The 13,289-nt window shown below is 51.2% G+C and overlaps 5 protein-coding genes across 5 annotated transcripts; 2 read left to right on the forward strand and 3 right to left on the reverse strand.

Moving 5' to 3' along the window:
- Positions 1-435: 435 nt before the first annotated feature.
- lys1 (saccharopine dehydrogenase (NAD+, L-lysine-forming)) lies at positions 436-2,250 on the reverse strand (the record flags this gene model as incomplete). The annotated part of the gene is made up of 9 exons (XM_015549154.1): positions 436-898; positions 965-1,112; positions 1,164-1,260; positions 1,314-1,489; positions 1,543-1,569; positions 1,637-1,877; positions 1,942-1,958; positions 2,025-2,105; positions 2,190-2,250. 9 exons carry the CDS (start codon positions 2,248-2,250, stop codon positions 628-630), a joined length of 1,119 nt encoding a protein of 372 aa, XP_015408617.1. The 3' UTR covers positions 436-627.
- Positions 2,251-2,844: 594 nt separating this feature from the next.
- On the reverse strand, positions 2,845-4,595 carry ANOM_003898 (uncharacterized protein; the record flags this gene model as incomplete). The annotated part of the gene is made up of 2 exons (XM_015549155.1): positions 2,845-3,365; positions 3,477-4,595. Coding segments are annotated over 2 exons (660 nt in total), but the record flags the coding sequence as incomplete, so codon positions are not given.
- Positions 4,596-6,489: 1,894 nt separating this feature from the next.
- Positions 6,490-9,283, forward strand: ANOM_003899 (putative RNAPII degradation factor Def1; the record flags this gene model as incomplete). Its single annotated transcript, XM_015549156.1, has 3 exons — positions 6,490-6,790; positions 6,868-8,427; positions 8,484-9,283. The coding sequence occupies 3 exons, from the start codon at positions 6,490-6,492 to the stop codon at positions 9,281-9,283; spliced, it is 2,661 nt and encodes an 886-aa protein (XP_015408623.1).
- Positions 9,284-10,194: 911 nt separating this feature from the next.
- ANOM_003900 (uncharacterized protein) lies at positions 10,195-11,420 on the reverse strand (the record flags this gene model as incomplete). The annotated part of the gene is made up of 2 exons (XM_015549157.1): positions 10,195-11,301; positions 11,355-11,420. The coding sequence occupies 2 exons, from the start codon at positions 11,418-11,420 to the stop codon at positions 10,195-10,197; spliced, it is 1,173 nt and encodes a 390-aa protein (XP_015408610.1).
- A 500-nt stretch (positions 11,421-11,920) lies between these two features.
- ANOM_003901 (RTA1 domain-containing protein) lies at positions 11,921-12,829 on the forward strand (the record flags this gene model as incomplete). The annotated part of the gene is made up of 2 exons (XM_015549158.1): positions 11,921-12,092; positions 12,150-12,829. 2 exons carry the CDS (start codon positions 11,921-11,923, stop codon positions 12,827-12,829), a joined length of 852 nt encoding a protein of 283 aa, XP_015408609.1.
- Positions 12,830-13,289: the final 460 nt, after the last annotated feature.

Consider the following 13,289-nt stretch of genomic DNA (forward strand, 5'->3'; position numbering starts at 1 on the left):
CATACTGGGTCCGTAGTATACAGTACGTACTAGGTACTGGACTCCGTATGTAACTTTCGGGGGATCCCCCACACGACACTGGCAGTTTTACCCTTGTCGTTCTCCCGTATCGTTCCGCTCTCCCCCCATGGTTGGGAAATTTCATACTGAATGGAATGCATGCATATCTTTCGGAAAACTAGTAGTAAAACTAAGTATATGACTCTACCCTAGGAATACTAAGGAACACCCCCCCCTCCTGAAGTTGAGAAATGACGACGCCAAAGGGGATCAGCACACTATGTGTTCATGATCAGCAGGAGTTCATTCGTAGTGCGAGAAGATATTCTGCGGGGAATGGACCACAGTCCCGCTAAGCCATTGTCATTTTCCAACTTTCTCCCGATGTTTCTCCATCAATGAGCTACCCTTGGACTGTAAGAAATGATAGAGGCAATGCGGTCAATCTAGATTGGATTTTGCACAAGTGTTGAGACAACTTATTCTGGCATATGTTATCTATTTATAGATTCGTCCAGGAAAATTAACGACATGGTATATAGATAGACTTTTTCATGAACCGTTCCACAGCATCGCTGGAGATCGTACGCAGAATTCCCTGCCAAATTGCTTTTTGTTCGAAATTATCTATGGCAAAGTGGCAACCTTCTGCTGGAACAGATCTTCTGCTTGCGTCCAGACGCGAGCGTTCTTCCGATCCTTCAACTGCAACAGACTAGGAAGCAGTGCTTGACTGAACATCTCGGAGCTTTCACGAGGGAGAAGCGAGGGGAGATGGTCGATACTGATCACGCTAAGAGGGGGGCCTTGCGTTCCCGCCGGCAGGGTGACAGGCACTGTGGGCTTGTCAAAAGTGGTGGTAATATCGTACACGGGAATAGGGTTGTTGGGGTTAGTGCTGCATCAAAGGTGAAGTCAGTAGGCTGCACAGGTGAGAAGGGCAATGATCAGAAGCGGTACTCACGTATCAGCGCTCACGTCACAAATGACAGACAAACGGCGGTTAGGGGTAGAGAGAGATGCAACGTTGACAAATGCGGGAATAGACTCGCTGGAAAGATAGATGCAGTTGACGAAGATATCTGCGTCGACAATCTCCTGGAAAGGACCGCCTATTTTGACGAGTTAACATCAAGTTTGTCAAAGTTAAAGTATAAACAAACCCTTCTTCGTCTCCTCGATATCCCACTGGATGATATCAGATTCGGGGATACCAACATCCTTGGCAAGTTGTACAGCACCGCTGCCGCAACGTCCAAGCTGCACATTATCAGTTATCTTGCCGTGGGGTCCAATACAAAAAGCACACTTACAGCTCCGATGACAAGAATCTTGGGGGACCGGCCGGATTGCTTCTTGCCAGCTTCCAGGGACTCCTTCACGGACTGAGTGAGGAGCTCCTGGTTAGCGTACGGAACCTCACCGGGCAAAGGCTCGCCCTCAGGATGAGTCAATTGCCAAGCCCAGTTCTTCACAGCCAATGCGGAACCTATACTGGCATCAATATCGGTTATCAGCGCTTCAAAGCGGCAAAGCACATACCGGCATAACCGGCCGACCAGCCGAAAGCTATGAATGGGAAAGTTAGTAATTATACAAGCCGTATAGCAAACGAACGTGGACAATGGGTTCTCACCAGCAACTCTCCGTCCAACTTCATCAGTGAGGAACTCCAAATCCAAGAGGGTTCCGCCTCCACGAGGCCACCGGCTGAGAACCTTCTCCCAGCCTCCCTGTTTCTTGTAGCAGTGGGCAAAGGTAATATGGACGTGTTCAAGAGGAAAATCGTCCTCGGGCAGTTCCTTGAGACCCAAAACGTATGCATCCTTGGGAGCATCCTTGGCCCAGGATCCCTCCTCGACTAGTGGGGCACCAATCTATTCCACCGGGCGTTTGTAAGTCTTTAGACAATTAGGGAGCAGGGCGAACGTGTAAATGTACCTTTGCGAATTCCTCATCTAGTTTAAGGAAGAGCCTAGTCAGCCTTCACATCCTGGATAGTGGAGCTTTGATTGACCACCTACCATCGAAGATTCGCTGTGTAGAGCGTTCTACAGTCACTTCATAGCCAGCATCCATAAGAGCCTTGGCAGTAGTTGGGGTCACTGCGAGGAATTAGCATTTATATGTCATAATTGCTGGCAATAGCATAATGACAGATAGCAAATGACTCCTCCCACGCTACTTACAAGCAGACCGAGCCTCGGCGGGCTTGGTTTCAGCACGAAGCCAGATCTTGTTGGAAGACATTGTATGTGAAGGTCAATTGACAGTTCCCCGACCGATATGTTGCGGAGAGAAAATGAAGAATTTCACAATTGCCCAGCGTATGCTTATAAAGACGGTAGATAGTTTATCTCATGGGTATGACACAGACTTTCCCGTCTAGTGATAGTGGGGGAGGGACATCGGATGTTCTCCCGCTCCGGGAGTGGTGACTCAACCCAGAGAGTCTTAGCCGATGTCGGTAGTACTTTGTGGGACCGTGGGCATCCCCGAAGATTGAAGGTTAATGATACTGCCGGTTTCTATACGTCTACTAAGCAGGCCATATCATCACCATTCATTCATTCCCTTCTACATCATGTCATTGTCTCCAGAAGAAAGAACATCTATTTCAATTTTTCCCAGGCAATAGCTGGTTCCATGTAGCATTATAGAAAATTGGTTCATTCACAAGCTAGAGCTTTACAAGATCCGGAGAAATAGAACTTAGCTAGCGAACATAGAGTTTTGCGCATACATTGGACCTGCTAGACAACTGGATCAAGAGGGACGTAGAGTGAAAAACGTATGTGAGCTCTGCGGAATGCGACGGTATGTTCGCAGCGATACCGTCGGAGCTTAGGAGGATGCCTTAGTCCGGCTGCGTGTTCGACTACCAATACCATCCGTAGGAATTACCTTCTTCACCTGATCCTTCGCTTTTTTAGAACGACTTGCCTTTGCTTTTTCCCCATTCGTAGCAGGTGCTGTAGTATTGCCATTCCGAGTCCGCGTTCCAGCAGTCCTCTGCTTTTTGTTTGCGGGCTCCGTCGGGTTCTCAGCATTAGAATTAGCTGTGCTGGCGGGCGTAGAGGCCGGTTTATGCTCTCGTTTATCGCCTGCACTAGGTTGCGCGATACTACTCTCCGCAGTTGACTCCTTGGGTCCAGCATCTGATAGGATAGAAGCATGCTCACTAGACTTGGCTTCTTCAGAGGGTTTGTGTTCCTTGGAAGACTCGGTCGCTTCGGGAGACTTCTTCTCCTTCGATTGGTCGTCTGCATCCACAGGTTTGGCCGGAGTGCTATCACCATTGGTTTGCTTGGAAGCAACATCGGTCGTGTTGTTGTCTGTGCCAGCGCCAGATGCAATACCCGCTTCTACTTCAAGAATCAGCCTGAGTCCGATACATTTCGCTGTAGCTAGGTGAGATGGGCATTGGCGATGATGTCATCATCAGGTGTGACATGTGTACCGCCTTCTAGACATACCTGGGGCTGGTGGTAGGTTGACGCTGCTATCTGGCTCAGGAGCCATAATGAGAAATGGTGTGGACAGGCGCGGATGAAAGATACTTTCAGCAGTGTTCAGGTGAGCCAAATCTAATTGGAGTGTGATCGCAAGGAGCAAGCGACCTTGAAAATCGCTAAGTGGCGGTCTACTGGGGTGAGAACCACTTGTAGAGTGATGGGAGGGAGGATAGAAGGTCACAGGAGGTTGAGAGGTGAGGTTGAGAGGTGAGGTTGCGCGGTGACATTTACTAAGACCATCTCATGCCAGCGCGCTAACCCGTTCCACACGGAACTCAATCTTGGGCTGGTCCGTCAGCAAAACACCAATTAGAAAATGGCATATTAAATTACCCCGAGGATCAGCTCGAGGCGCACATAAGCCTTCCCTGCACTGATTGTGTTGCCCGTCTTGATATGTAAGCGTGCCAAGAAGAGGAGAAGGAGACCCATTAGCGTGACTGAGTGGAGCAAAATAATGCGGAGTTCTCCTCATAGCGTGTTTCGGGTACGCCATCCATCTGGATAATGGTAAACCCGATTGTCACCTGCAGATCCAGATTGACGAATCATTTGCCTACTACCTAGGTTGCCTGCATACCCCGTAGAGATCTTAAACCCAAGATGAAAGGCACATAAACGAAAAATATCACCCTAAGCCTGGGGCCAGACGGCCACCGCTTTACAGAATATGCCGCTTCGCCGTCAATAGCAATGGTTACGCATATCAAGCCAATGCCAAGTCAAGTTGTGATAGTAAATCTTCCCTCTCTGTGTAAGCGCGGTGATTTGATTTGGATGTATTTTCTGAGTCCGCTTTTTCGGGTAACTGCTGTTGCAAGAAACGTGCCAGGTATAAGACATCCCGTCGCTTGTCTTGGTCCGCCAAGAGACGAAGAGCGTCAAAGCCGGCACGCATGAAGCTTTCTCGTTTCAGTCCTGTCGAAGAGTCCACCCGGCCAGGAGGTAGTGTATCCACAAAATCGAGGAATGGTTTGGCATCAGGGTGTGTAGGGTGATACAGCGGGGCTGTAGCTACCAGAAACGATTTCGGTGCGAGTCTGGAAAGCACTTCGATATACTCGTTGTACATAGCTCCGTCAAGCTCTTTGGATTTGGACGGTGAACTCCGCATCAAGCTCTCCCATAAGTGAACGCCTGCTGGAAGGAACACAGGTTGCCAGGAAGGGTTCAGAAACGCGTTGTCTTTGAGCATCTGCGACTTGCATGTCTGTAGGTAATACCGCATAGCCAAGCCAAGCCCTTGACCGTACTGGATTTCGGCGGTCACTAAGTTGACCAGTAGATGGCCAAACACCTGTTGCGCAATTTTCTCTGGTAACTGACCATTCCGGCCTCCAATATCGTGGTCCGCCAGCATCCTCAGCCAATCCAACACCACACCCTGTCGACCTTCTGCCACTAAGAACTTTACTAGAGTTGTGGTCGCTGCTCGGGATTTGAATAACATCTGTCTTGTCGCGGAATCAGATGCAAACCACCAACTGACAACCTTGGATCCAGCCCTAGCGTCTTTCATGGCCTGTATGAGGCCGCTTCCGATATGACGGCTTGCCAGTAGCATCTGGGAGCTCAAGCAGTCACGTAGTGTTGGCAGGGTTACCGAACCTGAGGCAACCAATTCATCAAAAACCACCATTGGTTCTTTTGCTATTCTCTGTTGTAGTCTACTGGCTGATCCACTTCCATTACGAGCCGCAGCAGACTTGGAGGGTACTACCCGGAACAGCGGATTTTCCAGGATGGCCCGGAGATGTCGATCGGTCGCGTGCACAGACGAGTGCGGGTTCTCCGGTGTACGATCATTAGATGCATCTCGATCGGAGGGTACCGAGGGGGGGTATTCCCGATCGAGCTGACGACGGAAGGAAGACGTAAGGGCTTTGAGGAGTTGTTGAGATTCCCGGGGGGTACGGGGTAGTGGGGGGTGGATTTTCGACCATGCCTTCAAGCTCAGACTCGACGTGCCTTTCATGACGGCAAGAGGAAGGAAGGGGGCAAACAATGGTGGACCGGTAGTGTCATATACTATCGATAATAATCGTGCCCTCTCTCGCTCTCCCTTTGGTAGATACCTCAGGTGGTGCCAGGGGGGGCGGTGAGGAATGCGAGGAATGGAACGAGAAGATCCTCAAAGGGTCAATAAACTCCGACTGGGGGGCACTGTAGGGGTAGAAGATTTGTATAGATACGTATACACACGGTACGAGTCCGGTAATCTTCGTACCAAAAAAGAGAGGGAGGAGGAAAGGTGTATAATCGATTGGATCTCGACGAGAGAAAAAACCAAAATGGATGACGAAATGCCGGACTGAGAAGGGTTCACCTCCAGGTAACAGATCCGGGAGCAAGCAGCGTTGCCTTTAAAAAGCGGCACACTAAGGCGAAAGGCTCCAGTGCAAGTCACGGACGCCGCTCGGATCGTCCAACCAACGAAACGGCTGGTGGTTAGCGCCGTTCGCTAAATGGGCGACAAAGTTGCCTGGAGGGTCTCTCTCCCTCCCTGCAGTGGGTTCCAACACGTCGGTCGGACTCAACTGTACCTAAACTCGTACTTAGACCTCTCACTCAAAACTCTTCCCATTCCTTCTTCCCTCTCCATTTGGTTCCCTATTCCATATAATTTATGCTCATCCTCTTTTAGCTCCCTTTGGACTTCTTTTTCCCTTTTTGTTCGTTTTTTCTTTTCCTTCAATTCTTTTCTCTCCTCCCCTCCCTGGACTCTCTCGCCCCCTCTGGAACCGCCGCATCGAGTTCGGGCGGTCCTTGTGTGCGCTCTGTGGTTCTAGTTGCTGACCTCTTCCGTGAGGCTGCATCTGTGATCATTGCCTCTTTTTACCCGCTTTTTCTTCCCACTAGCCGCACCTTGTTTTCCACACCCCCTTCGTCCAAACCCCCGTTGGGTCTTCCTCGATTCTCCTTCGACTCTCTTTTCTCCAATCCGGAGATTTACTAGATTCCCCCATCAGAAGATATGTCTGAAGCTCAAACGAGGTCTTCTGCCTCTCGTGGCAGGGTATCCGCTCGCGGCGGTCGCGGTGGCTATAGCTCCAGAGGTGGTCGAGGTGGCAGCAGATCTGCAAAGGCAGACAACTCAGATAGCACGCCCGCTACATTCGAAGACGAGGGAGAAATTGGTCAGATGAAGAAGAAATATGCAAACACTCTACCCATGCTAAAGGAATTGTTCCCTGACTGGACGGACGAGGATCTTGTCTTTGCGTTGGAGGATGCAGACGGCGACCTCGAGGAGGCAATTGATCGCATAACTGAAGGTTCGCCGTCGATCTCGATCCAATCTGTGATTTCTTGTCACACAGCTGGACTAACATCGGTTTTTGTCGTGATATAGGTAACGTTTCTCAGTGGGGTGAGGTAAAGAAGAAGACTACAGACCGGAGCCGCCCCAAGCCAAAGGAGGCACAGAGCACCCCGACCGAGTCGACTACTGCTCCCATTCGAGGAGGCCGTGGACGTGGTGGATTTGAGAGCCGTGGTGGACGTGCTCGTGGAGATCGTGGTCGTGGCGGTCGTGGCGGTCGTGCTGGTGCCCACACCAATGGCAGCCGTCCAGAGAAGCTCGCTGCTCCTACCACAGTGGAGACAGCTACCCCCGAGGTCACCCAGACTGAGAAGCCGACCGATGCTGAACCTACAGCTCCTGAACCAGTCGACGCCTCGAGTGTACCGAAGCCCACTGTGGTCCCCGAGGGTACCAAGAAGGGTTGGGCAAGCTTGTTCGCGAAACCGGCACCTCCTCCTCCCCAGCAGAAACCTGCTGCTGCCGCTCCAGTACCAGCCCCGGCTCCAGCTCCTGCTGCCGCTGCTGCACCTGCGCCTGCGCCTGTGCCTGCCCCCGCTGCCGCTGCCGCTGCCGCCCCTGTTCCCGAGAAGCCTGCTGCCGAACCAGTGCCCGAGCAGAAGGAACAGAACGAGCAGAAAGAACAGAAAGAGCAGAAGGCGCCTGAGCCTGCACCCGTCCCTATTCCGCCTCCGGTTCCGGTTCCTATGGAGAAGGCGCCTGAGCCTGTTATCCCTCAGCCTCTCGAAAAACCTGCTGTGCCCGCCCCGGCGACTGAAGTTGCAGCCCCCAAGGATGATTTGACCAGGACGAATCTTGCGCAGATCCCCGACGTCTCTCCCCCGGCTCCCACAGCCACCGCTGCTAGCACCGTGGGCAGCGCCCTTGATGCTAACAATGCTGCAGCTGCCGCAACACCCACACGACCTGCACCTGCCTACCCCACCAGTGCACTTAAACAGAGTGTTCGCGCTGCCGGTGCCCAGCGCCGTGTGATGGAACAACAAGAAGCAGTTGTCATGCCAGGAAACCATGCTGTCGACCGGGCTGCAGTGCAGTTCGGCAGCATGGGATTGAACGGCGATGCTGCTGATGTCGATATTGATGAGAACCGTGAAGATGCTGAAACTCGTGCCCAACCCCCTCAACACTCTCCCGTGGCTCCTCGTGCCTCCTTGCCTCCTTCTACCCAAGGCCAGGCTTCGACCGAGAGCCCCGCTGTCTCTCGCCCAGCCCCTGGACTCCCCCCCGTTCCTCAAGCCTCTGCTGCCGACTCCTCTTTCAACGACTTCGCCCGCTATACCGATGCTCACAAGCCCTACGACCCCTTCAGCCAGCAGGTGACCCAACCTCAGCCTCAGATCCAAGAACCATTCGCCAACCAAGCTCCCGTCCAGCCGACCGTAACTACTGGCAGCGAGTATTCTCCCTTCTACGCCGTCGACCAGCGTCTCCCTTACAACTACTATGGCACCTATGGCCAGTCCCAGGATGCTACCGTGGCCCAGAGAGCTGCCGCCGGATTTGGTGTCTCGGGCGCGGAAGTGCAGCCCCATATCCCTACTACTCAGCCTCCCAGCCGCTATGGCCATGTTGACGCACCCAACAGTGGTCACAACACCCCCAACCCCACCCTTCCCGGTGCTACTCAGACTCCGACTGCACAGCATATGCCCGGCCAGGCGCTCATACCTACGGATATGGATACCCTTATTTCTCCAACCCCCACTATGCTTCGTACATGAGTCAGATGAGCGGACACCAATATGGCCGCAACCGCCCGATGTATGATGATGCTCGCAGATACGACGACCACTATATGCCTCACACGGCCCAGTATGGCTATGGAAGCCAGTATGGTCCGTATGGCAAGGCTGGAATGTACGGCCAGCCTCACGCTTTCTCTTACGACCACTCTTCGTCGCCCGCAACTACCGGCAGCTTTGCACAAGCCATGCCGGGCCGTGACACCGTCTACGGCCGTACCGGATCTGCCCAACCATCGGAGAGCCAGCAGTCTGCAGCCGGCTCGAACACCTTCGGATCGGGCATGTCGGACGTCTTTGGTCGCTCCCAGGGTGGCTTCGGGCAGAATCAGCCCATTTCTCAGCAGCCCCCAGTGACTACGGAGGAAACTAAGACCTTTGACACGCCCAAGGCCTCTGGACCCAGTCCTTCCCTGGCTCAGGCTAACCGCCCTGGCTCCGCAACCAACAGCGTACCAGGTCAGCCTCAGGCACAAACTGGCCTTCCCCCTCTGCAAGGCCAGCAGGGTCAGCAGGGCTTTGGCACCTATCCTCAGCTGAACCCTCAGTATGGGGGTCTCGGTGGACTTGGTGGACACCAGGGTGCAGCCACTCAAACCCACCACCAGGCTACTGGATACGGTAACTACGGCGGCGCCGGCTTCGCTAATTATTATGGCAACACTGGCCGCGGTGGCTGGGGAGGCAATTACGGTCACTAAATGATGATGACGTTGCATTTTTCCCGAATGACGGAATCCCTATTTGGCTCAGGGGGTGGTTACCCTGACTCAAAAGCTTTCTATAATTCGTCGATTGTTATTTTATGTCACTCTCAAGTGTGTAATCTCTACTCTCCGTGGGAGCTTGGCTGGTTTTTTCATTTTTTCACTTTTTTTTTCTTTGGACTCGAATTGTTATGCAAGGTTGCCTTCATGATGCTGTATTGAACTGAAAAAAATGTTACCTTTCTGTTTCCCTTCTCCGTCATTTCTTTCCTCCTTGCTCGTGTACGGTTTCATGACATTGACCAATGTCTTACGTTTGTTCTGAAGTTCCTCGATTCGCTTTTCACGAAATCTTACTTCCCTATTGCTCTTGTCTGCCTTGCATATCTTCCGCTTCCTGTACTACATATTGGGGTTCAGTTGGGATTACATCTATGCATTGACTGGGTTAGGACAAGGGACGGGGGAACAAAGAATGCAAGAATTAAACTGGGCGGCGTTGTATTTTCATGTCCAGCCGAAACAATTTGGGTTCCTTTGCTGCACGGCGTAGAATGTAAGATTCTCCGACCGAGCCTGTCATGTCTCATATATTGTTCAGTAGCATTACCTTGGAGGGTTGGTCATTGTACCTCCCCATCAATACATCATTTTTCAAACTCATCCTGGCCGTATACATACTACTACTACCATTGAGGCAGTTGAACCTCACAACTCACCGTACTATAGGTAGTCGTGGGCGACGGGCTCAAAGAGGAAAGCGGGCAGGTGATGTCCAACTATCCTACATTCGGCTAGCCCCAGGTCCTGGATCTGAATCGGATGGAAACTTCCTTCGCCCATTGAGCCATGGATGCTATGACTGTACCGGCGACAACAATACCGTTGTCTTCGTATCGTTTGATTCAACTCTCAACTCGTTGCGAGTTCTGATGATGATCGTCCAGAACTCGGACCGGCCAATCCAGCCACTCGGCCCACTCTGGTCCTAGGTACTTGATGATGGATTCGACCAGAAATCGCCCACCGTCCCCAAAACCCCACACGTCGCGCCGTGTATGCAGGCAAGCGGCATAGTACGCTAGTACCACAAGAGCTTCAGGGTATCGCATCGTGAGAAAATCGAGATATTCCGGAGAAACCAATGTCGGCCAGGCAGTAATCTCGGTGACATTAGCGCCTTGCTTCCCATACAAGCATGTAACCATCGCGTGCTGCAGCGATTCTATTGCTTGCTTATAGGTATTGGTGATAGAGGGGCCTAGTTTGGCCGCCTTGATGAGGGTTAAAAGCTTTGCACATTCGGGGTCAAGTCCCATAATACTTGAGAACCGTCTCTCACTATCCAGAATGAGTGCCTTCAGCGAAGACTCCCGAAGCATACTCCATGAATTTGCGGTGATGGCACGGATCCCGCGATGTAGTCGGAAACTGCTCACCAGTTGGTCTAGGAAGCGATCAAAATCTTGGTCTCGGTTGATTAATACGTCGTAGAGGAGGTGGACATTAAGAAGACCGGAAAATAAAAAGAGCGGGACGCATGTCTCTTGGGTTAATTCGAGCTCCATACTGTTGAGGATTGCCAATGCGTGCGTTTGGAGTTGCGCTGCGTGGTGACGATAGAATTCTTGTTCTACTGGACGCAAGGTGCTCAGATGTAGGGCACTGAGGGCTAGTAGCTCATTCATGACATACGGAGAAGACATGCAAATCTGTAAAGTCTCGGGAGAAGCGACAACCACATCGAAGCTCTCCCAAAATGTTTTTCGTGTTTCTGTCATCAAGTGGTGTAACAGCTGCATGTGAAGCATATTGACCGGCGCATCTTGGGGAAGCGAGTCGGATCTCGGACTCGCACCATCAGACGGCTGATCTCTTGCCGCAGCCACTGCGGGGGATGAGACTGGCGAAGTGTTGGCGTGAGATCGTCTAGCAACTTGAAAGATGTCCGCGTATTCACAGAAGCGTTCCGAAGTTGTACAGTTGGTACATGTCGGCCGCTTTTCGTCACACTGTCTCGGTTCAGCGATACTAACGTCAGCGCTCTTGAGGGTCGCTCTCTTACTTTTATATGGCGTCGCTTGCATTCCAGGCATCCATTGCGCGACTTTTTATGCGTTCTGCGTGGCATGGTTATGATCGCCACATCCCCAGAAGCTACTGACTATTCATGTGGGTGACTGCGGTCTGTTCGCCAACCTGTCCGCCAACCTGTTCCTGACACACTATCGAATCATGTCTTCCATATACGCAGACTCTGCTGATAGCTCACTGCAGGCTTTGGATCCAGCTGGACTCTAAAGAAGGCTTTCTTAGCGCATGAAGCGAGAGGCTTCGAGGTGGCCCGAAGCCTAAAATAAGGAATCCGCGTATGCACGGACCAATTTGATATCGGATCCACTACATACCGTGTTCGATACGCGTATTCGGTCGATTTCCTTCAGGAAGCAGTGCAGTCTATAGAGCTTCGTGCCAATTTCTTTACGCGTATAGTATCTCTACTCTGGTGCATGAAATCCTTCCCGTCCAGTATTCGGACATATAAATGCAAAATGATTCGCCCCCGAACTTTGAGGATGATCCCAGGATACTTCCCAAAAGACATACAATTAACAAACGGCTCTCACAACAATGGCGCAACTTGAGCCTTATGCAGGAGGTTACTACCTCTGGGCATATCTACCATCAGTCCCAGCAGCTGTTATCTTCCTCTTACTCTTTCTCGGTGCCACCGTCTACCACTTCTGGAAGATATGGAAAATGCGAGCTCGGTTCTGTCTCGCCTTCGCCATTGGAGGCATATGTGAGCGCTGCATTACCCTTACTTAGATTGCATTGGACGATCCTAACATTCTCGCAGTCGAAGTTATCGGATATGGTGGGCGGGCTGCTGCTTACAACAGAACTGGAGAAATCCTGCCATACTGCATCCAGAGTGTGTTCATTCTTCTTGGTCCGGTTCTCTTCGCCGCATCAGTGTACATGACTCTCGGCCGTATCATCCGTAGTGTCCGAGCCGAACACCACTCTCTGATCCGAGTCAATTGGTTGACAAAAGTCTTTGTTCTCGGCGACGTGCTCTCCTTCATGGTCCAAGGTAGCGCAGCAGGTCTGATGGCGACAGGTTCAAACGCGGCGATGGGAAAGAACATCGTAATTGTCGGCTTGTTGATTCAAGTTATCATGTTCGGGCTGTTTATTGCGACTTCGATCGTGTTTCAAAGACGTATGCATCAGCATCCAACGGCCCAAGCATTTGACCAGGCGATTCCCTGGAAATCCCACTTGCACACACTCTATGCAGTCAGCTTGCTGATCATGGTTCGGTCTATATTCCGGGTAATCGAATATGCCATGGGCCAGGACGGGTACTTGTTGAGCCATGAATGGCCAATGTATGTCTTCGATGCTTTGCTGATGTTCGCGGTCATGGTGATCTGGGGGGTGTGGTACCCCGGAAATCTCAACCTCCTGATACAAAAGCCTGCCTCGGACACCATGAGCATGCACAACCCTGAAGAAAGTTTACGGTGCTCATAGAATAGCCATCCACGATGTTGACGAACTTGGAACGAAGCACTTTTGCTTAGAAGTACACTTTACCTACTTGACTTTTGTATATAACAATCACCAACCATCCCTTATATAGATGTATCGCATCCCTGCATTGTAATGAGCATAGGTTATATACCTTGACGAAATTTGTAAGATAAACTAAATAAAAACATGTATATTGCACATGGTAGAAATGTGTGTCCTGAGATAGTTGGACGAGAACGGACGTCAAGAATATATAAATAAAACGAGAATAACAACAAGCTCCTAGGCGATCTTACTATAAACCCTATTAATCACCGACAGCTTCCAGTATTTGCACATAGTTAGTAATTAATTTCACAATGCCACTCTCCAGATATTAGGGTTTGATAAATAGCCTTGTCAAGTGGCCATCGGACGCAGCCATGGATTATAAACGGGAACAACTATGGACAGTGACAAT

The sequence above is a fragment of the Aspergillus nomiae genome (genome assembly GCF_001204775.2).
Source record: "Aspergillus nomiae NRRL 13137 chromosome Unknown contig00073, whole genome shotgun sequence".
Classification (NCBI taxonomy): domain Eukaryota; kingdom Fungi; phylum Ascomycota; class Eurotiomycetes; order Eurotiales; family Aspergillaceae; genus Aspergillus; species Aspergillus nomiae.